This window comes from Tyto alba, unplaced genomic scaffold (genome assembly GCF_018691265.1).
Source record: "Tyto alba isolate M040663 unplaced genomic scaffold, T.alba_DEE_v4.0 Super-Scaffold_3, whole genome shotgun sequence".
Classification (NCBI taxonomy): domain Eukaryota; kingdom Metazoa; phylum Chordata; class Aves; order Strigiformes; family Tytonidae; genus Tyto; species Tyto alba.
In genome coordinates, this window is record NW_024881304.1 from 7,126,830 (window position 1) to 7,149,089 (window position 22,260).

At 39.1% G+C, this 22,260-nt stretch overlaps 1 protein-coding gene across 1 annotated transcript; it reads left to right on the plus strand.

Annotated features, from left to right (window-relative positions):
• The first annotated feature begins 14 nt into the window (after positions 1-14).
• RUVBL1 (RuvB like AAA ATPase 1) lies at positions 15-17,323 on the plus strand. The gene is made up of 11 exons (XM_032994939.2): positions 15-245; positions 993-1,079; positions 1,709-1,841; positions 5,777-5,928; positions 7,237-7,326; positions 8,171-8,320; positions 9,624-9,687; positions 10,899-11,097; positions 13,128-13,230; positions 16,339-16,430; positions 16,739-17,323. Exons 1-11 carry the CDS (start codon positions 105-107, stop codon positions 16,896-16,898), a joined length of 1,371 nt encoding a protein of 456 aa, XP_032850830.1. The 5' UTR covers positions 15-104; the 3' UTR covers positions 16,899-17,323.
• The last annotated feature ends 4,937 nt before the right edge of the window (positions 17,324-22,260 follow it).

Here is a 22,260-nt window from a genome sequence, read left to right on the forward strand (position 1 = left end):
AATGGCGCGGCGGGGTGGGCGGAGGCAGCCGCGGGCTGGGCGCCGTGGTAACGCGCGGGCCGCGTGTGGCGAGCGTGGGCGGTTGGGGCCGGTTCTGCCCCGCCATGAAGATCGAGGAGGTGAAGAGCACCTCGAAGACGCAGCGCATCGCTGCCCACAGCCATGTCAAGGGGCTGGGGCTGGACGAGAGCGGCACCGCCAAGCCGGCGGGGGCCGGGCTTGTGGGGCAGGAGAACGCGCGGGAGGTGAGCGAGGGGCGCCGGGGCTCCCCGGGGCTCGGCAGCCTCCGCCCCGGGCGGGGGGGAAGCCTGAGGGGCCCCGGTCGGCGGCGGGGCCAGGGCTGGGCTGCGCTGGGCGTTCTTACAAGTCCCGTTAGGGAGTGAAATCCTTTACCTGAGCTCCTCCGCAGCTTCCGCCCCTGTGTGGGGAGCGGTGGGGGTAATCGCGGCTGTTGCGCCTCTGCTTTTTCGCGTTAGGGAGCGGCAAGGGTAGGTGGTTGTCTTAGGGGTTTTAGGAGTAGAAATTGGTGTATTGAAGGCAACAAAATCCGTCAAAAGTCGAGAGATTTGGTACGAGTGGGGATTGGAGCTCCTGTTTGAGTCCGATGTCTGGCCCTGGGCCGATCTGACGTTCTGAAAGTCAAGAGATTAATTGCCTGTGTTATTTTTAAACGTACGTATATGCATGCAACTGCAGGAGCGGGAAAGTAGTCCGTACTCTTAGGTTGAGTTTTGTCGTCTGTGTTTTTCTTTTTTAATGCGTGTGCCAGGTTGTATCAGATGATTGAATCAAATCAGAATCAGATGGAATCAAATGATTGTAGGAAGTAGGTTTTTCTGATCTCACCTCCCTTTTTGTGTGCATGAAATTGAAATCCTCATTTTTAGTGCGCTAACAAAACTTAATAGTTCTAAACATTATTAGTAATACTGGAACAAAATGTATTACAGCAATACTTGTGTTAACAGTGTAAATACTTATTTAATTTACAGGCTTGTGGGGTTATAGTGGAACTAATCAAAAGCAAGAAAATGGCTGGCAGAGCAGTGCTGTTGGCAGGACCTCCTGGAACTGGCAAGGTATTATTTGTCTCTTTGATATGAAATAAAGTATTCCCTCATCTATTTTATTTTAATTTGTTGTCAAAAACATTTGCAGGTAGTGGTTGCATAATGTTTTCATCTACTCGATTTTTTTCCATCAATGTATTGACATGGTTTCCTGCTTTATATTTTGACTTTTTCCATGTCATCAACATTGGCAGTATCCAGTGCTGTGTTTAGGCATCATTAGCATGAAACCACCTCTTGTAGGCTACCAAACACATAGGTAACATGGTTTCTGAAGAAGAGTCTTAGAAGCTAATTTTATATTAAAAGCCTAAATAATTTTGCTTTTTATTTTTTTTTCTCCATGCTATTTAAGGCTTTTTGTATTTGTATCAGATGTCAAATTCAAATTCCCAGTACTGTTTCTTTAAGGTGTTTTGTAAGTCTTTGATAAAAGTCACTTTATATTTGTCTAACTTGTTTTGGGGGGAGGAAGGTTATCTGAGAGAACTGTATGTCAAGCAGAATAGTCTTAAATTAATGGTTGATGTATGGAAGGTGATATGATGAGGAAAGTTAACTTTGTGCAGAAAGAATCATTTGTTAATTCTTATAAAAATTAATGTGTGGATTTTTTTTTTAATTTTTTTTTTTTGAAGACTGCTTTGGCTTTAGCTATTGCTCAGGAACTGGGAAGTAAAGTTCCCTTTTGTCCTATGGTTGGAAGTGAGGTCTATTCCACTGAGATCAAGAAAACAGAAGTACTGATGGAGAACTTCCGACGTGCAATTGGTAAGTTTCAGAAAAACAGATAAATTAAGTATTTGCATGACACTTATTTTGCTTTTCTCCAGTCATCTAAAAAGGAAAAACTTTTAAGTGATCATGGTGGTTTTCAGATTATTGTATGTTCTTTCAGTGCTGATCCTAATTTAGTGAATCTCTTCCACACTTAGGTTTTCTGTTTACAACAATTAAATTATGTTTTATATTATGGTTTATTCTACTTACCCGGGTTCTCCTTTCATCCTCCAGGTTAACCTCCTGGTTTTGTCTGTGACTCGGAATATCGAAGCTGAAAGAAAAATCATTTTAGTTTCTTATATTAGCAAAAATACTTGTAGACAGAAGAATGCTCTTTGTAATGTTAGTGATTTCACCGTACTAAGCAAACAGTCTTAATCAAGAACTCCCAGGTAGTATTGTTAGCCTGACTTAGTATTCCAGTGAGCACATAGAAAGTCCATGCCAGCAAAATAAATACTTAATGTGTTCGTCAATTCTAGCGTACTTTTACAAGCTTGATGCAAACTGATTAAATTTGCAACACAATCTCAATAAGTATCTAAAATCTGATATATGATCACTGCTGACAGCTGATAAATGCAGTTAAAAGTGGCCCTTGTTTGTATGAGGGTTGGCTAAAGATAGCCTAACCGATTTTACTACTGAACATATTAGCAGTTAATTTTCCTGGTTTCTGTACCATGTTTCCCCTTGGACTTCATCTCAGTGTTTGGTGGCAGTAAGGTGAAGAAGTCTCTCAGTTCTGCAATGAAACAAAAGTATGCCATTGACTTTCATAAGAAAGCAACTCTCAGTAGTCTCTGGTCTTCTGGTTACCATGAATCTGGCAGGGCCTGGGGGAGGGAAGCCAGAGACTGAGCAGTCTGCAAAATTTCCTTGACGTGATGAAGTTCCCTGTCAGAGATTTGGAAACCTGAACCAAGAGGTGAAACTTATGCCGTCCATGTTGTCATTTATAGAGATAGCAGTATTTTAACTCTCTGAGGTTTAACAGCCAGCTACATTGTTAGGTCCCTGCATTCCCTGAATGTCAATAGAGAGACACTTCTAAACAAATATTAGTGTTAATGAAAGATGGAACTTCTGTTATTCCTTTCTGTTGAATTCCATGTCACATTTTCATAACACAACCTTGATTGAATATTTTTATCAGCGTAAAAAAAAAACCCTGAAATATTTTAAAGGACTAGTAACCACCATTTCTCATAATGGAACACTTTCCAAATGTGTTTAAATGTCAGGTATGTTTTAGCTTCCCTGCTTGGTAAATAAATAATTTACAAGGGTGAATTTAAAAAAAAAATGGTTCTGTATCCACAGTGCAGCGTCAACTGTGACTGGGTGCAAGAGAAGCTTCAGCTCACATGTCAACCAGTACTTAAAGTATTCATTCAAGTTTTCTGTTTTTTGTGTATGATTCCTTGTTAGCAGGTTCTGTATACATCATCTGTTACTCAAATTATGCATTTTACTTTCAGGGTGTTTAGCCACCTCAATTTATAAAAATGATCAGAGATATTACCATCAATTTTTTACTTTTTTTTTTTTTTTTTTCTTGGAAACAACAGAGTCTGGTTTGGACCCATCACCATATAACGAAACAAGAGTGACTGAGTTTACAGAATTCTTAGTGTTGAGAGTCTTTTAGTAACAGACTTTATACCGTCTCATGGCCGACTACTGTTTGGGGTATAGTAAAGAGTTTATAATATGTAAGAAACATAAAAGGGCAGAGTGGGAAATGGCAGAATGGAATTGTATGTGTTGCAAAAACTTCAGCTGAGAGAGATTAATCCTGTCTAGAGTTTATTAGGAGCTGGCAAGGATGATGACAGTAGCTAATGTTAGAGCTCAGTTGCAGTAAAAAATGACTGCTGGAATAGCCCCTGAAATAGTGTATCTGTTCCTCTGTCTCCAAATTGTAACTGCCAGTAAATCAAACAAGCACTGTTTAACTCCATATAGTGCTATTGAACCAAAACATGAAATAGCCCACAACTGCCTTCTTAGGCTCTTGTGTCTGATTTGTAAGTAGATGTCTCTGCTTAAGAACTCTTTTGAGAACTAAGTTCATAGTTGATACATGCAGATTAATTTGAAACCAAAGTATAATCAGAAACAAGTTCAAGGAATCGGTTACCTTTGTTCAGATCATGTTCACCTAATTATTTTCTACAGACATATCTATATGAGCACATTAGTTTAGATTAGAGGCATGCTTTTGAAGCAAATCTCTAGGTTGTCCTCGATGACTCAGCTTTGATTTTTGTTGTGGAACAGACTCTGAGCATGTGAATTGGATTATTTTCAGATGAAATGGAATTGGAAGATGTGCTTTATCAGCACACAAAATATAACCCAAACACAAATGGGCTTACAGTTTTTCGGAGCAGAATAGAGCTTGTGGTGAAAGTTTCAACACAAAACAAAATGGAATACCAAACCTGTTAATGTCCAGTTCTTGGCACCAGGAGTTCTACTGTACACATTCCCATATTGCTTCCCATTCCTTGCATATGTAACCTATGTGATGCAGCCTTGTCTAGGTCAGTTTTATAACTCAAAGGTTCATAACTTTTTTTGTAGGATGTTTTGGTATACCTGAAACATTTTTTAAAATTACTGAAATTAACTTTATATGGAACTTTTAATGTAGTGCTAGATAAGAGAAAGCAGATATTTCTTACCAAGAAATTATCATGTTATCCCCAATTAACCCATTTCTCACATTTAAAATCCTAGTCTTAATTTGGGTCCAGTAGAGGGAGACAGACTCGTATTTGTCAGTTCTTTATATTCCCCTATCAGCAACTCAAGATTCCTGGTGAAGTGTCTGATCTATTTCAAAGCAAAATGAAAAGTTATGAAACAGGGAAAGTTCTATAAAGTCCTAATAGCCTCAGACTGGGCAGGATGACTTCCTTATATCTTGTTACAGCCCATTCATTATTTTTGGTATGGCATGTGTGTCTCATAAAATACTTTATAGAGCCTCTTCAGATGTGGGTTCTTTGAACTTTTATGTAGTTAGAACATATGCATAATTGTAGTGGTGGTGGTGATGATGGTGATTTTTCTTTGGAGCAGCCTTACCATAAAACTCTTCAGCTCTGTATTATTCACCAATTCAAAATAACTTAGTTAATTACAGTAGCTGTGACTAGAACAGAAGATGCCCAGATCCTATGATGATTGCTCAGCTGGCTGAAAAACAACAAAGTAAGGATGTCATTGTCAGCTAATTTGAAATAGTTTTAAATTTGCATTATAGCAGTTTCTGCTAAATTTTATCTAGCTCACCTTTCACTATTAACTTGAAAAATATTTTAAATTATTTATTAACATTTTCTTAATTTGCTGATGTTCTAGCACAATAACTGTTAATCGATTTAGGTTATTTTTAATTCAGCTGCTAAAATGTAAAGTTTTTTATGAAGTTATTTTTTTCTCCTGTCTTTTTCTTTACTATGCAGGGCTTTTCTAATGGTCCAAAAATTGTGTAAAACTCGCAGTCATAATAGTGTCACTAGTTTCGGAAGATACGTTTCTCTGACTTTAGCACAGGGGAACAAATCGAGCAAATCCCCTCTTTGTGGGAGAGAAAAGAGAGGATAGTGACATTTGCTTCAAGAACTAATAATAATGAACAGAAGAAAATAATTTCTTAGAGTTTAATAAACTTCTTTGCAGGTCGAAACTTGGGCTGAACTTTCATTCTCATGACACAGGATGAATATTCTCACTTAATATTGAAGAAGAGCGCAGTAATTAATCTTTCTACTTTTAAAAGTAAAAAATTACCATTAAATGTAATGTAGCCTAGTAATATGTTACATTCTGTTGGCAGTAATGCAGCAGGCTCTTGAGTGTATACGGCCATTGATTTGTGTACTGAAACTATTCTAAACAATTTCTTGCAGGGTTGAGGATTAAAGAGACCAAGGAAGTTTATGAAGGAGAAGTCACAGAACTAACTCCATGTGAGACTGAAAATCCTATGGGGGGGTATGGCAAAACCATCAGCCACGTAATTATAGGACTCAAAACTGCAAAGGGAACCAAACAGTTGAAGGTATGTATGGTAGAGTCTTAAAAACTTCCTTAGAGTATTTCAGGTCTGCATCTTTGACTTTTAGCACTTCTTATTTCCATTTCAAGCTCTTGATCCCCATTTCTGTAGAGTGAGGATGCCAGAAGGCTGTTTTCTTTTGCTAGACAAGTTTATTCTACTCCTGAGCATGTATGTTTATTTGCTTCATGTAGAATATTTAGATGTTAGTCTTGTTCCCTACTAATTGAAATTGGGGCTAAAGCCATCGCTCAGCAGCCCCTGTTATTTTTCTGTTTGGCAGCACACACTTGTATGTCTTAAACAAGTTAAAGGCAAGTTTAAACAGGAAGACATCGTGATGCAGTTTTGCAGCATTACTAGTACCACAGAAAAATGGACTGAGATGGGAATCTGAACTATGATCTATCTCGGTCTGTGATATGCTCGGTCTGACCCTGGCTGTAAATTCATGTTCATGATAAGAAACATATAATAAAGGTCTTGTTTGGTTTTGTTTTCCTGAATTTTAACCAAATTTTTGAGGATAGTTTTGGGAAATGTTGCCTGCTATGGTATAAATTGTTCTTTCTGTTACATCCCTTCTTTCTATGTAGGGAGGTATGCTCTAGTGAATGTTTGATAGAGAACTGGAAATTGAGCTGGTGTGTTGCCAGCTCAGACCCACTCTCCCTTTGTTTTCTTCCACAAGTCTCTGTCCATGTTGTCCAATTTCCCTGTCAGTTAGAGTATGAAAGAACTGAAAGCTGTCCCTGTTGTTAAGTATCATCTTGCATTTGTTCACTCTGAAAACAAGAAAATGCAGAGCAAAAGCGAATAAACATGTACTGAGAGAAACAAAAGCATCTAATGTATTCCACATCCACTCTCCCTCACACAGCTCTGCAGAGGATAAAGACTCAGGAAATCAAGTAGCACAATTCAATGCTATAGCCAGATTTTTTTTTTTTAAAGTTTTGCTAGAAAGCAAGAGAAGTACTGCTTCCTAGGTATAAACATACTGTCACATTACACAAAGGCTTATTTTGTGATAGTAACTGGTATCATTATGTTTCTGGCACTTACCATCATCTTCCTTCAGATAGCAGGTTTTTTTTGGTAAGAAAATAAGTTTTGTGCATCATCTTTCAGATTTTTTCGCTATCACTACTCCAAGTGTTACAAGCTTTATAAAATCTTACAAGTATTGTTGGGGGAAGTTGCAGTTTAATTTTGTCTGGTGGGAGTGAGTTTTAGACTCAATTTATTTTCCTTGATTAACATAACAATATGGAACTGTTTTGACCAACTGTGATGTTTGCTTGTCTCTAGTTGGACCCAAGCATATTTGAAAGCTTGCAGAAGGAGCGAGTGGAAACTGGTGATGTTATTTATATTGAAGCAAACAGTGGAGCCGTAAAGGTAAAAGAAAAGTTCCGCACTTTTATTCAGGTGTATGTATTCTTGCAGACCTTTCTCTGCCTTTGTCAGAAGGCTTTGTGATTTATTAACCTTAACTGACATGAAATGGTTACATGGAAGTTTTAAGAAGAGCCCAGTGTTTTGCTTATCTAGAGAGAAAATACTCTTGCACTGAAAGAACATGGTCATCTGGTTCACAATTAAGGTCATCTGGCAAGGAAGCTATCACTGATGCTGTCTGGATGAGTTTTCTTTTCTGTAAGAGCAAGACATCTTTAAGGCAAGGGGGGGAAAAGCAAGCAACTTTAGTCATTTTCAGGCTGACATGTGCAGTGTATTTAATCTTTCTTTTATCGCTCTGGTATTTTCTCCACAAGATATATACACGTAGAAGGGAATACTGCATTAGTTAGCATTCTTTTCATATCTGATTTAGAAAGTAGTGTACAGCGATACTTGCTGTTTAATGGATGAGCATAATATTTTGTATCATATAATAAATCACCCACCTACAAAGGAGTCTTGAACAGTTCTCCCAATCTCTAGTTAATCTGCTGGATTTGTCCTTTAGCAAGAATTGCATACGGTTAAAAGAAGGGGAGAGAGGAGTGGAATATTCTTACCACTGAAAATATCAGGTATTTTTCAACAGAGTTTTTGAGCTTTGATCAGTAGATAGGGTATGCCTGTTGCTAAGCAGGGAGTGGGATGTCTGAATTGTCAGCTGAAGCTTGTCAGGACTGGAATTGTGAACTAAGCCCTTTATCTTTATCAAGTTCATGTCACTCAAGGTTTTGGCACAGAAACTAATTCTATACCTGGGTTTCTCTTTGCTTTTCCTCAGAGGCAAGGCAGGTGTGATATCTATGCTACGGAATTTGACCTTGAAGCTGAAGAGTATGTTCCCTTGCCAAAGGGTGATGTGCACAAGAAAAAGGAAATTATTCAGGATGTCACCCTGCATGACTTGGATGTGGCCAATGCTCGACCTCAGGTATCCAACTCCACAGATGACATCTTTACAGAAAAATTATTTGATATAGATGTGATGGTTTCTAGAATAATCAAGAAGATGTAGAAAGTTGAGCTGTCCTAAATCACCCTCAAAGATTCAACTGGGAAAAGCAGTAGGTGTTACGCCCTGAAGGCCAGTCTACCTCTCCTCTCTTCAGGGAGGTCATGCTGCAGTTGTCTGCCGCAGTGGCCCTGCCATACAGGTTAAAGAGGTGGTTTCTAGTTTAGGATTCATGCACCTGGTCATGGGATGTTCGTCAGAGTACATTTCCTAACACCACAGAGAACTGCCTTACAGCCACAGCAGAGCTTCCACGTGGATATTTGGGCCCTATCTCCTGCAGAAAAAGAGCAGTGTAGGCTGTTCCTCTTGACCAGGAAAAGAGATTATTACTTTCTCGCCAGAAGGAAAGTTGCCTACAGATGTGAGGCAGCAGCAGCCAGATCTGCATCATTTTATTTATTGAAAGTTCGGAATGCAGATCAGTATATTCTGCTGTGTGTTTATGGTTTTGTGGCCATGAAATGGAAACTGCAAGCGCTGTGATAAAAGGTGACTAAATATTTTTGACTGCTATGGAGTCTGTTGATGTTCCTGCTTCCTTCAGAAATGTTTCATAACCTCTTGTTAAACTTCCTCGTGACTTTCAGTAGAGTTCTGAACATACTGCAAAAAAAGACACTGAAAACAGGAGAACTACTCCTTGCTGTATCTTAACATAAAACCGTATTGGGGGAATTCCATCTGTTCCATAAACAAAAGCCACAGACAGTACAGTATCTTTGTTTAAAGGCTGGCATCCCTACAGTATGATACTACAACCCCTTAACCTACTAAATTTTGAAATAAACATAATTTTTTCCAACAAAATAATTTCTCTGGTAAAAATAATGGTATATAAAAGTATTAAAAATCAGAATAATTGTTCCTGTGTTGACAGCTTGAACACCTACTGTGCGCGCAGACAATCTTTGTCTCTGTGTTCCCTGACAATTTCAGTCCACATGAGCTTCTCTGTGACAATTTTTTTAAGAGAGGATATCTCGTTTCAGTTGGTTTATGTTTTGCAAATGAACAAGGCTAAAGAAGGGGTGAGAAGGTAGCTTAATAATTGTGTTTAGAATACCGCTGTGGTGAAGCAGCCTAACCTTTGACAGACTTTAACTGCAGAGCTGTTTAACTGCAAGAAACAACTTCTTCAACCAATTCCTGATTTACAAAATTCTGAAGGTGTGTGTTCAGTATGAGACCTCATAGCTGATCTGTAACTTTCTTTTCATAGGGTGGGCAAGACATCCTTTCTATGATGGGACAATTGATGAAGCCCAAGAAAACTGAAATTACTGGTATGAATCCTGCATGGTATTTTTAGGCCAATGTAACCTATGTTTGCCAGTTAGAAAAGGATTAAAAATAGGGTTACTCATGCAGCATCCCTAAATTAATACTTAAATAATATTTATTACTCAATATTCAGATTTTAAAGAGCAGTGATCAGCTCCTAGAATTGCAGTGGCTGGAAACAGTACAACACATTACTGGTTTGCACATATAGTGATCAAGTATATACTGTACTCTGCACCCATCTTCCTGCAGAGAAAGAGGTCAGAACACTAGTGGCATCCCCCTTCCCAAAACGTTCCTTCCAGAGAGTGTGAAGGTCACACTTTGGACAAAGAGCCAAACTGAACAGTAGCAACAACAAAATCTAAAAAATGTTATTAGGATGCATTCTTATGTGAAGCAACCATACTGAATTTCTGTGGAGTAGAAAAATGTCTTCTAAGGACTAACCTGGGTCTGGTTTAGACACCTCTAGAGCAGCTGTCTGTTGACTTGATGCTCTAAGTGCACTGCTGCTCTTCCTACATACAGATCATTGGAGGAAAAAAGTATCTACAGAAAGACCTATTCTCCTTTTTGCTTTGAAAGAAATGATGTTTCAGTAAATGACTATCTAAATTTAGATCAAAGTCTGTTTCAATACCTAACTTGAATGGCAGTCTTTTGAAGTATTTCGTCTGTTCCAGAGGTCACTTTGCTTATTCTGATGTCAGATTTATCGATGTAACATCTTGCATAGCTTTGAGATCCATATGTTCACAGAAATTTATATAGCCCTATCTTTTTTTTTGTTTGTTTGTTAAACACAACTTCTTTGCTGAAATACAGTAGCAATATTTTATTCTTTCAGTGGTGTTCTTTTCAGCCATGCTTGGAAACTTAACCTAAGTTTCATATTTTAAACTGAGGTTTGACTGACTTGCACCCCACCAAACTCCCCAAACCCACAAAAATCGTTTTTTTAAAAGCGCTGTGAGGGATCAGACTACCCCAGTTAGGTGCGAGAAGTTCAGTTTATAAATATTTTCTTGCAGAGATGTCTCCCCCAATACAGGACTGAATGCTACAGAATTTTAGTGTCACAGAGATTTTCCCTGTGGTGGTAACATACCAAACCATAAAAAAATTAAAGGAGAATTTTACTTGCTTTAAGCCTTCCATACAGACCTGTAGCTCACTAGCAGAACAACTAACCGTTTCTTTTTGTTCTCAGACAAACTTCGAGGAGAGATAAATAAGGTGGTAAATAAATATATTGATCAAGGCATCGCAGAGCTAGTCCCAGGTGTACTATTTGTAGATGAAGTTCACATGCTGGATATTGAATGTTTCACATACCTGCACCGAGCACTGGAATCTTCTATTTCCCCCATTGTCATATTTGCTTCCAATCGAGGAAACTGTGTTATCAGGTATGATGTCTAATCTTGAATTTTCCAGTTTGCATTGGTCCATAAATCTTGTAATTAGCTGCATCAGTAGAGTTACAATCTTTGAAGGCTTTTGTCTCTGACAGTGACACCTGTGATAATCTCCTGCACGGGTTGCAAGCTGCATCAGTGCTCAAGAACTGCTTGTGAGCTTCATGATGGGACGATCATTTAATGCCAGGCTGACTGAGTTAAAGCAGAATGGAATTCCTCCTTTTGTTTCCACTGACACATCCCTCTTTCTCTAACAATTTCTGAATTGTCTTAACTCCCTGTGTGATCTGTAACAATGACCTTTCTCATTGGATACCTCAACGCATCTGTTGCATGTTAAGGACGTCAAAACCACCAGGGCTACAAACCTCCAATATCCTAGTTTCCTGCTTCTGGATTATTCTGCTGTTTGCTATCCTCATTGCATCAGACTTCAGCTTCCTGTTCTTTCTGCTAATGCATGTCACAGTTCAGCTCCTCCCTATTCTTCATTATTTCCTACTATGTTGGTCTGGCTTTTTGTGATTCTTCAGTCTTGCCAACTAACTTGTATTTCATCTCCAGTCCAGTTCGTGCCTCCACTTCAATATTTTGCACCCACACAATGCATTCTTTGCATGTTCAGTAAAAGTGCTCTCCTCTTTCAGATTCTTCCGTAAGTTCTACTGCTAATTTGTGGTCTAGGTCTAATTATGTCTAAACAAGCTGTCATTAGCAATGATTGCTACTCTTTAAATTTATTTAATTCAGCTGTGTAATCAGCTATTCCTTTCACTGTTAGTGGCTCATCTGGTATTAATCTTTCTCTGTTTGCATTGCTTAAAAGTGAAGGTGATAAGCCCTTCAAAAAAGTTTAAGGTGGATGTTGCAGCTCTCTTTTTGCAGTGGCATAAAAAGGCTGTCTTGTAAAAGTAGAGCAAATAGACATCTGTTGGCATGGATTTACTTCTGATCTTGTTACGAAAAAACTGATTTAAGAAAGCAAGTTTTCCATATATTAGTTGCATCTAATATTGCTGAATTAAGTCCTTAAAAGCAAGCTCTTAACTGTATACTGCTATCTCAAGTAGCTAGCAGTGCTCCGATTTGCCTGCTGATGGCTCTTAAAAGGGTAAGGGAAAAAATAATTATGTAGGTAGTATATTTGTTTCTGTAACCTCATAAGAGAAGGAATCATTTCAGAGTGGAGAACACCATCTTTTCAAGAGTACAGCAGATGATTGCAGGGCATTTTGATTCATTTCCCAGGGAGGACCAGCGCCAAAGCTGCACTGCCTGAATACTAGCACTGAACGTAGAAATGTAGATCTCTACCAGCACTTTACTATTTTTACTTGCAATCTCTATAGATCTCATGAAATCTGGATATATTTCACTCTTGACTTCACATCAAATCATGGTGGTCTTTGAAAACCAAGAGTAGATGTGTCTTCAGCCTTTGCTGTTGGGTGTTTTACATCAAACAAGCAAAAAAGTTGGGGGTCTAGATCCTGGTCTGTCCTTCACACACAGACCTCCACTTCTCAGTTTGCTGGATTGCAGGTACGGAATGTACTGCAGTACTCACTGGAGGGACTGGGGGAAGGATTAAACAGAGTAATGGCTTGCTCAGCAAGAGGGGATGTTCTCCAAATCAATGACAGCATATAAAATTTCTACTGATACTGCTAAACAACCTAGTAAGAATGATTTGTTCCTTGCTGGAAGATACCCTGGAACATTAGATAAGACTTAATTGTAAGATACAATGCAAGAAAGCATGAAAGAAAGCACCACCTCTGCCTATTTTTGAGTGGCATATTTAAGAGCTCGAGAAGTAGTATCTGTTTCCCTTGGGCTGTCCAGTATGAATTCCAGACTGGAATGTTTCCTGTCTCTGTCTGGGGAGTGTGCCTCTGTAGGAAGACAGAAGAATTGTAAACTAGCAGATATGTAGTCACTTAAAACTGATTTTAGTCAAATCAGTGTACTGAACACAGAATAGTATCTGATCTCTTTCTGTTTGGTTTCTTGTTTAGAGGCACAGAAGATGTAGTGTCTCCTCATGGAATACCACTGGACCTGCTGGATAGAGTGATGATTATCCGAACCATGCTGTATACACCCCAAGAAATGAAGCAGGTATGCACAACATTTTAAGAGAAATTTTAAAATGTCCCTGGAGTTCCAGTCATCAGGATGACTGCTATGTCTCTGTGTATTCTGTTACTATAGAGCTGTTTGACATTTTGTGGTTGCCAGGGTTTGTGCTAGAAAGCTTACCACTTCCTAAAGGCATGCTGCTTTAGTAACCATTTACACTAAGCTGGTTAAAATTGTGCAAGCAATTTCTCTCTCTGATTTCCACGCACTGAGCTGTACTGGTCAGCATATCCAGAGCTGAAAGCGACATCTCACTTGCATGAGATAGCATGAATTGTGAGCTGACCTTCTCTCTCACACAGATGTGCTTTCCAGAGTTTGCAGGTTCCAGCAGGTAGTGCTTTTTCAGTTGGTAGGAGATGAAGTGTCACATTTTGGGACCTTTGGTCCCAGATCTCAGGCTGTTCCTCTACATAAGATGTGAGAGGGACTGAGGAATGCAACTTCATGCACTGCATTTTTGTCTCTGTGCCCTGTACTGTAGCTTTAACCTACCAGGACTGTCTCCTGAAACTGGGAGGATTTTCATGCTCCTAGTCAAGTTTGGAAATGTAAGCACAGTAAGTGTTGCAGAGATATGCTTCTGAGTGCTTGAAACTTTTCCTGTGGGGCCATCACAATGTATTGTGTATTGATTATAATGCTTGGGTGCCATTATGATGCATCATGTCAAAGATCCCCCTCATTAGCGTCTCAATGCTGTGAAGTGACACAATGCAGAAGACATTACGGTTTATCATGTCAATTCTTTGTATTATTTAAGAGATAGTGTCAAAGGAGGAGAGCGTTGTCATGAGATAATAGTCTCCTGCTGCTGGATAAGTGCCAAGGTGAAGCTCAGGCATTTATCGAATGTAAACGTAGAGGCAAAGCTTCATTTCACTTCATTTGAGGAGCTTTTCACATACGACTGTTATGAGCCATTTTCAGGATTATTTTTTTGTACCTAAAAGGACACTTTAAAGCACTATGGTATAGATTACAGTAGAAGCAGCCCAGTGATTTAATAATACAATTATGTTTTGTCCATATGCAAAACAAATTTTAAAGCATGACTTTTACTCTGTCTGGAGATGCTGAAGACTGTTATCTGGACTTCCTTATACTGCATGTGCATTTTGTGTAGTTAGGGTAGTAGAAATAGTTACTTTTTGTTAAGGTTGCTACATATACCTGCCTAATGTGCTGTATTATCATGCACCCAGCTCCTTTCTGAACTGTTGATTTTCAGAAGAGCTGGGTAAGTGCTGTGATTTCCACTCTCCCCAGGAGTGAGGAAGTGTTTACAGTAGCATTTCTTAAGCCTAAAAATAGAGTCCAGACACTATGTCCCATAAATCATGTTCCCATAGTCAGGTAATCTCATCTTCCCTTAAATTAAGGCTTTTGAATGACCTCTCATTTTGGGAGGAGGAGCTACTACACTTAACTTTGGTTTCTAACTGAATGCAGTTGAGGGGGTTTAAAAATAAGACATCCATAAATTTATTTCTCTATTTTTGCTCCCATTTTTCTTTCGTGCTAGAAAGAAGTTTTCACTGTTGATGTTTCTATGTGAGTCTCTTTGCCTTGACCTTTCATAATTGATTTATCACCATAAGAATTGTCCGTTTATCTATGAAAGTTTGTTTGTAACCAGTTCAAAATATTTCTCTTTGTGCTGATAAAGTAGAAAGCCCATTGTGTAGCTCTGCTCTGAGAGCAAGACCCACAGTTACCTTAGTAACTTAGCAATCAAAATAGGAAGAAAATTAACTTTTATGCATATTCTAATCAAGGATTGTTGTAATCAGCTGGTTTTGCCTATCTGCCTGATGTTAGGTAGTAGAGCTTATAACTGGGACTTTTTGTTCCTAATGCATTTTACCTGATAAACAGTTCTTTTCCTGTTTCATAGCAACTTATATATGTGTTTGCTGGGTTAATGGCTTGAGCCCTGATCCTTCAGTAAGGTTCTACCAAGTTGCTAGATAAAACATTCTCTTTAAAAGTTGTTAAAGATGTGACATTCAAGATACCTTGTTTCTAGAAGGGGAAGAGCAAAGTAGCAGTATTTGAATGAATGGAAATTGAATGATCTAAAAGAAAACAAATCTTCAATTTGAAATTTCAATTTGCAGCAGCATTGCCAATATTCAGTATTAATATCTTAGCGCAACTTCCTGCTGTTTCAGGCCCTTCTCTTTTACTCTGCTCCCTATCCTGACTCCCTTAGCGCATTTTTATGGCTTTAATTTAAACGAGTGCTTCTTGATATCTTGTTTACAAAGCTGCCAAAGTGAAAAATACCTGTATTATATGAGGCTTGCAGTTCCAGAGTTATCTCAGCACCACAACACAACATCATTATCCAGTCTGCCCCTTATCACTCAGCTGGTAATACAGACTACCGAAAGACTTGTGCCACTTTTGTTACAGCTTTATATGCTCAGGCTTATTGGTGATATCTTGCTCTCCAACTTTGTAAAGATCTTCAAACTGGTACAAGCCTGAGACTGTTCTTGAAAGATTAGATTCTTCGTAGTGATTTTTTTTCTTCTTGCAGGAATAGGTGAATCATGGAAAGTAACTTTTTGATTTATTTTACTATCTTCTTGTCAATTGAATAAAAAGGGTGTTGTGAGCTGCTAAAGAAAGGGCGTAGCTTTCTGTAGGGCTTTTTGGAGGGCTCTGCTATATAGTGGCAGTGATACACTGCAAAATACAGTAACTGGTATAGCTGTCCACAAGATTCCAGCTGTCACTTCCAGCATACTTCTTCTGGTTTCTTGCATAAGTTCTCATATTCTGCTCCTTATTAGTAGATACACTTTGCTAACCATGCAGAACTATCACGAAGAGTTAAGAGTCCAGACATGTTACTTTACCTACCTTTTATGATAATTGCTTTTTCAACATATTTGCCTATTCAGAGACTTAGAAGTCTACAAATTCTACTTTACTGGTAAGTTACACTAGGATAACTCTCCACACTATCTTGGTTTATAGTATGTCTCATCTAAGCTGACAGTTTCCAGATACTAAGCTAAGTATCTTAGCATGCTAATCGTTTGGGCTGGTACCTCACTTACTCATTCATCCCAACAGATCATAAAACTTCGTGCTCAGACAGAAGGAATTAATATTAGTGAAGAAGCTCTAAACCATTTAGGGGAAATTGGTACCAAGACAACCTTAAGGTAAGTTGAGCACAGTTGGCTTTTCTCTTAAGTGTGACTGGGTCTAAAACCACTGCAGGTTAACTCACTTGTGGAAGTGAGACAAACCTCTCCCATACAATAACATGATCTGTTAAGAACAGTGCTAACATTAAAAAAGAGTGGTAACCCTCCTCTTTCCTCCTTTAAGGAATGTATGTGCTGGAGGATCTTGCAGACTTTTCATAGTGCTGGTAGACCTGTGTTTTCTAACAAATCTCTCACCCCTACATATATTCAGTTCCCTGGGATGCACTGAATTGTAATTATTCATCTGTCTCTGATCACAGGTATGCTGTGCAGTTACTGACCCCAGCTAACCTGCTTGCCAAGATTAATGGGAAAGACAGCATTGAGAAAGAGCATATCGAAGAAATAAATGAACTTTTCTATGATGCCAAATCCTCAGCAAAAATCTTGGCTGATCAACAGGAGAAGTACATGAAATGAAGAGCTTATGTTAGATGCTTTGAAGTGGCTTTAACCCTTATCCAGGGCTGGCTTAATTATTGAATAAGAAATGTTAATGGTTTGTCTCTTTTGGGACTGAAAAATATTTAAACGTTGGACTGCTTTGTCAGGCCAGAATTAACTATCAAGTGTTTCTATTTCATTATCAACAATAAGATGCTCCATGATGTTTGTGTAACATCTTAGTCTCCCTTTTATGAGTGTATATGAAATGAATAGCTCTTGACCCATCCGTTTTGTCTTTAGATTTCATTACAGAAGAGCTCTAACTGAAGTTGATGCTTAAGAACAGTCTATTTTCTTTATGAATGTTGTTTTAAAATAGTTTCCTTTTACAGATGAGAAATTTTTTTTTTGAATTAAAGTTTGTTTGAAGTGCTTTATAATAAAATATTTCAAGAATACTGGAAGCTTGTATGTGTTTTCCCTCAGTGTTGACCTGCCTAAAGAAACAGTCAAAATAAGATGGAATTAACAAAACTGGGTATGAGTAAAGTGGATCTGCAACACAAAAATAGATCTACAGCAAAGGAAAGAAATAGTAATGGGACCTTTTTAAAGTGTTTACTCTTTTTGTAGGTCTTGGGTTTTATTTTCCAAAGACATGCAGAAATACATAATAGTAATTATCTTTGCCCTATTTACAGTTTTTCTTCCAGAGTAACTTAGCCTGTCTTTAGGTTTTCTTAAAGCAGATTAAATTAAAATTGCTTCTCATCATGGTTAGCTATTTTTTCACTATGTTCTGTCCTCACTTTCTTGATCACCTAGGATCAGGAAAAATTTGAAAATTAAAAATGAAATCCTGTTCTGCAGAGACTTTGTATGAACTTAGCATTAGTCTCTTGTTCGCAAAGTATGCTTCCTTGTTTTGTAAAGCATGGATACTTGATTGCTTCACAGCAATCCCTGAGGATAAATGATTTAAAGATTAAGATCCGTGTAACACAGAAATACAAATCTATGTAACCACGTAAATGGATGAACTAGGAAAAAAAATGTAGAAGCTTTATAAAGTGACTAACCTCACATTCCTTATTAGAACCTTTAGTGATTTAAAACCCTTTATGTACCCTTACTTAAATAAGCATAGGGTGGGAAGGGAAGAAGTAATAACTTGTCACTGGAGCCCAGTTTTAAATACCCTGTTTTCTTTTAGCAGCTGCAAAGTGGAGAAAAGTTTGAAATTAATACTTTGAGCTCATCAAAAATTTTAATCCACGTTCTTAAATTAGAAGCCCTCTGACAAGTACCAAACATACACCCTTCCATGAATCCTTCACAGAAAGTCATCAGTACCTCACACTGGGAGAATCTCAGTAGTATTACATCAGGCAGACACTGGCACTTCTTCCATTTTTTTTTTAAAGGGTAAAAAGCACCTTTGTTACTCATTTTGCTTTCCTAAGAGGTTTTCTTTTAGGAGTTCCTGGTAGTTAGAGAAGCTAAAATGATCATGGGGCCATAGTATCCATGTTTGTACAAAATACATTTACATGGCTTAATTGCTACGTAACAAAGCTTCCTTGTTAAATTCTAGAATTCTCACTTGTAAAATTAATGTGTGAGCTCAGTCATCATCTTGGGAAAAGAGTCCAGCTGCTAAAAACCTCTGTCCTCACCCGCATATGCTCTAGAGGTTTGTCTCCTTGTGCTGAAGTGCTGTTTGTGGAAATTGCTAATGATTTTTCAGCTCTCAAAACCATGGACTGGACAGCAGAGACTGCTGGGGGAAAAAAAAGGCAGAGCTGGAATGAAGCTGGATGGTTTGGATTTAATAATGTTTTGATCACATTCTACCATCTCAGTCATGTAAAAACCTGTCCCATTCTTCAAAGTAAAATTCAGTACTCTGTCAGCCAACCCTAATTAGCTTTTGTACTTTAAATAATCTATCTACTCCTTTCGCTACATCTGAAACTAAACAGTAGTGACAGAGATATTTAATGAATGATTTTTGGTTTATCTGTGAATATTTTTGGCCAAGGAGCAATCCTCCTTTCAAACTCAAAAATCCTTTCTCTTACTGACTCCCAATGAAAAAGGATTGCAATTACACCATCAGACTAATTTTCACAGCACTTCCAAAATCTTTCTACTGTGGTAGGAGGGCACGTTCTGTTTTAGTGCTACGGCACAATAGAACGAGACCCAGCGAATTAAGCCACTGCATGGTCAAAATTGAACCTTTTTTTTTCTGTTGCAGTTTGAAAGTCCTTCTTTGCAATGATGAATGTAGTTATTTAAGAATGTAAGTACTGTTTTTCTTTGAGTTTTCTGAAATACCTAACTGATCAATTTAGAAAGAAGTTTGAATAAGCCCTAAATAGTTGTGAATGCCAGAGCTGTTTGAAGACCCAATCAACATCTGATCGCATTGGCTTTTTACTGATAAACTCAGCTCTGTTCACATAGCAGGAAAAGACCTACTGGGACTTCCTGGAATACTGAAATCCTAAAACCACTGTTCCCACTGCCTACCATTGACAGGAGAGGGCAGGAACTCTTGCTCCTCATTTGGCAAACCAATGATTTCTTTGCTTACAAAGTGTTATAAAAATTCAAGCTCTGTAAAACTGGGAAGAAGTATCTTTTCTTGCAAGTAGTAAAAAAAGTGATCCTCTGTAAAACTCAAGCTGGATAGCCTACCAGACCTCAAATATCAAGCGAAGACCTAGGAAGAAGTGAACTCTGTGCCACACACCGAAAATAAGCACTTCCATTCGACCCTAGTTTCATAGCTGACTTCATGACTGATGGTACCTGTCACTTGAGACTGACTGCAGGTACAGAAGTGTGCTTTAGGAAGAAAACAAGATCTCAAAATACACATGGGGGGAAAGCAGCAGCGATCAATCTAAATCAGCATTTTTCCCAAACCTTGAGCATTTAAAAAAAAAAAAAACAAAAAAAAAACCACAAACCAACACTCATTACTTCATGATGTAAGACCATCCTTACATCTGCCAAGTTAGCCACAGCCACTGCTCTGCAGCAGAGCGGTGGCTGGCACCAAACAGTCCCCGGAAAGGAGCCAGAACCCTCCTGATGGGCAACAGCAGAAATGGGCGCAGGGCGTGCTCAGGAGGGGTCACCGCTACCCGCTGCTCTGCTCCTCTAAACCCGCCGTCCGGCTGCTGCAGGACTCGACTCGGTGCAAATCCCCCCGTGACAAGAAGGGCCTCGCTTTTCTGCTCGGCACGTTAATGTTCGTCCAGCAGCAAATAAGCCCCTGCCTCATCTCCGACCGTGCACCAGCTCTGGAGAGCTCTCTCCCAAGGGTGCCATCTCTCTAACGGCCGTTAAGTGTCTACAAAAGACGTAAAGCTGTGATATAAAGGGAAAACCCTTCTACGCTAAATGGTGAGCGAATGTTTATCTAACCTATTAAGTGACGTCCAGCAGACTTATTGGTGTCAAAGCTTTGCCCATGAAAATAGTCTTTCATATTACCGATAAAAATAGTTCTGTTGAAAGAATCACTGCACCATATACAATAGCTACTGATGAAGGATCTTTAAAAAAAATTAGAAATACTTACTTGACACAAAGCTGCCCCTTGAAGTAGGACGGCACGTACAGCAAGGAACATTCCCACCAAATAAGTTTGGTTATTAATATTAAACATGAAAGAACAAACTATTATTTTAATTCTTTTCTTTCTCTTTTCCACAAAGGTTGAGCTTAATGCATTAATCTTCTAAGCGAAGTTTTTACGACCGATTGCCTGCACACTATGAGAAGTTTCTCCATCCATTACTCGCAGGGAAACGGGCCCTGCTGTGTAGGAAAATATTTGTTACATCTTATCAGGATGACACATAATCTAACAACAATTACAGCAAGCCCATATTTTGTACTATTTCGGTTTCAACGTGAAAAATAGTTCTAATATTAAACCTGGGGTGGGTGGGGGTTATAGTAACCAGTTGAATATTATAAGCTGTGATTTCCTTTCGACACAGAGCAGTGCCACACAGATCCCTCCACTCGCCAACAGCCCCACAACTCTGCCAGCAGCCACTGGTGCTTGTGACATTTTTCTGGTGTAAAACCAGGCAAACAAGGAGAAAGAATTAAAACTTGAGCATGTTTCAGATCAGAAACCAGGTGTAGGAAGGGGCGCAGGGACAGCGGGAAGCAAAGAGCACGCTCACATCTGCCTCTCAACCTCTGCAGCTGACGCTTTTTGTTTCTTTCCAAAAGAAAGAAAACTCAGGTTCCTGAGTCTCCAATGAAAAGCAGGAAACTGCACATTCTGAGATTTTACTGCCTGCTCACCACAACCCCAATCCCACAGCCCTGCGTGGATCCTCTCTCCCATGGGAAGGTAGAAGCCACAGGGGCTGTTGAAGGCAGCTGCAATAAAAACACGTTAGCCCCTCAACTTTCAGCCCAAGCTCGTGCAGTACAGGAGATGGTCAGCAAGCTGGTACAGCAGGAAGGTGAAAGCTTGGAAGGATCTGTGCCAACCTTTGCTGGGGAGGAAAAGTAGGCAAGAACTCTGGCCCGCTGAAGTATTTCAGACTGGGCCAGGAAAAATTCAACCATTTTTTTCCCATTGACTTATTTCCCATATATTTTAAGTTATTTCCCATTGTCTCACAGGGAATTAGTGCTTCTCTCCAGCAGAGAGGGAGCAAGAGCAACACCCCATTGTGCAACAGTGAACACAGCAGTTGTAGTAACACCCTGCACACAGTTCAGGTCCTGCTACATCAAGAGCCAGAGAGAAGCAGAGACAATCACTTTGGGATCTCTCAGCCCTAGCAGTGTCTAGGAGATGTGGTAGGGTTCAAGGGCTCTGCTTGCTGCTGGGGAGCAGAGGAAGAACACTAGACAGTGCATGGCAAGGGTGGAGGTGGGCTTGCTGTCCTGTGAACTTCAGTGATTTAAGAAGTTATAAGAGCCAGAAGATTAGTGTTTTCTAGTGGTAAGAGCAGGAGACCAAACACTGAGTCATTTCTACACTGCAAATTCAGCTACATTGAGTAGTTTCCCCCTTTTATTAAGATGTTTGCAGACAGGACCAAATTGTTCATAATAATTTTAGTGGAATGGTGCTACAGCAGCCAGATCATAACCTGATTTCTTTAATGTTATTGAGAGACAATTTGATCCCATCTCCAAAAGCAATCACAACACTGCAACTAATCCGTGCTCTGCCATAACCATAAATATGATGTAACTATGACCTCATTTCACATTTTGCCCAAGGTGACAACTCTTTGGTTAGACTTCATGCGGTGCCTAGTTCTTTGGTGCAATACTTCAGAATTAGAATTAGCAAGAGATTAACCACATGCCAAGAAAGCACTTTGAAACCTGCTTTGTTTTATAA

Coding starts and splice junctions, on each gene's coding strand:
- RUVBL1 (XM_032994939.2), top strand. CDS start 105: ATGAAGATCGAGGAGGTGAAGAGCACCTCGAAGACGCAGCGCATCGCT. Junction 246..992: donor GGCAGGAGAACGCGCGGGAG/GTGAGCGAGGGG, acceptor TTTAATTTACAG/GCTTGTGGGGTTATAGTGGA. Junction 8,321..9,623: donor TGGCCAATGCTCGACCTCAG/GTATCCAACTCC, acceptor TTCTTTTCATAG/GGTGGGCAAGACATCCTTTC.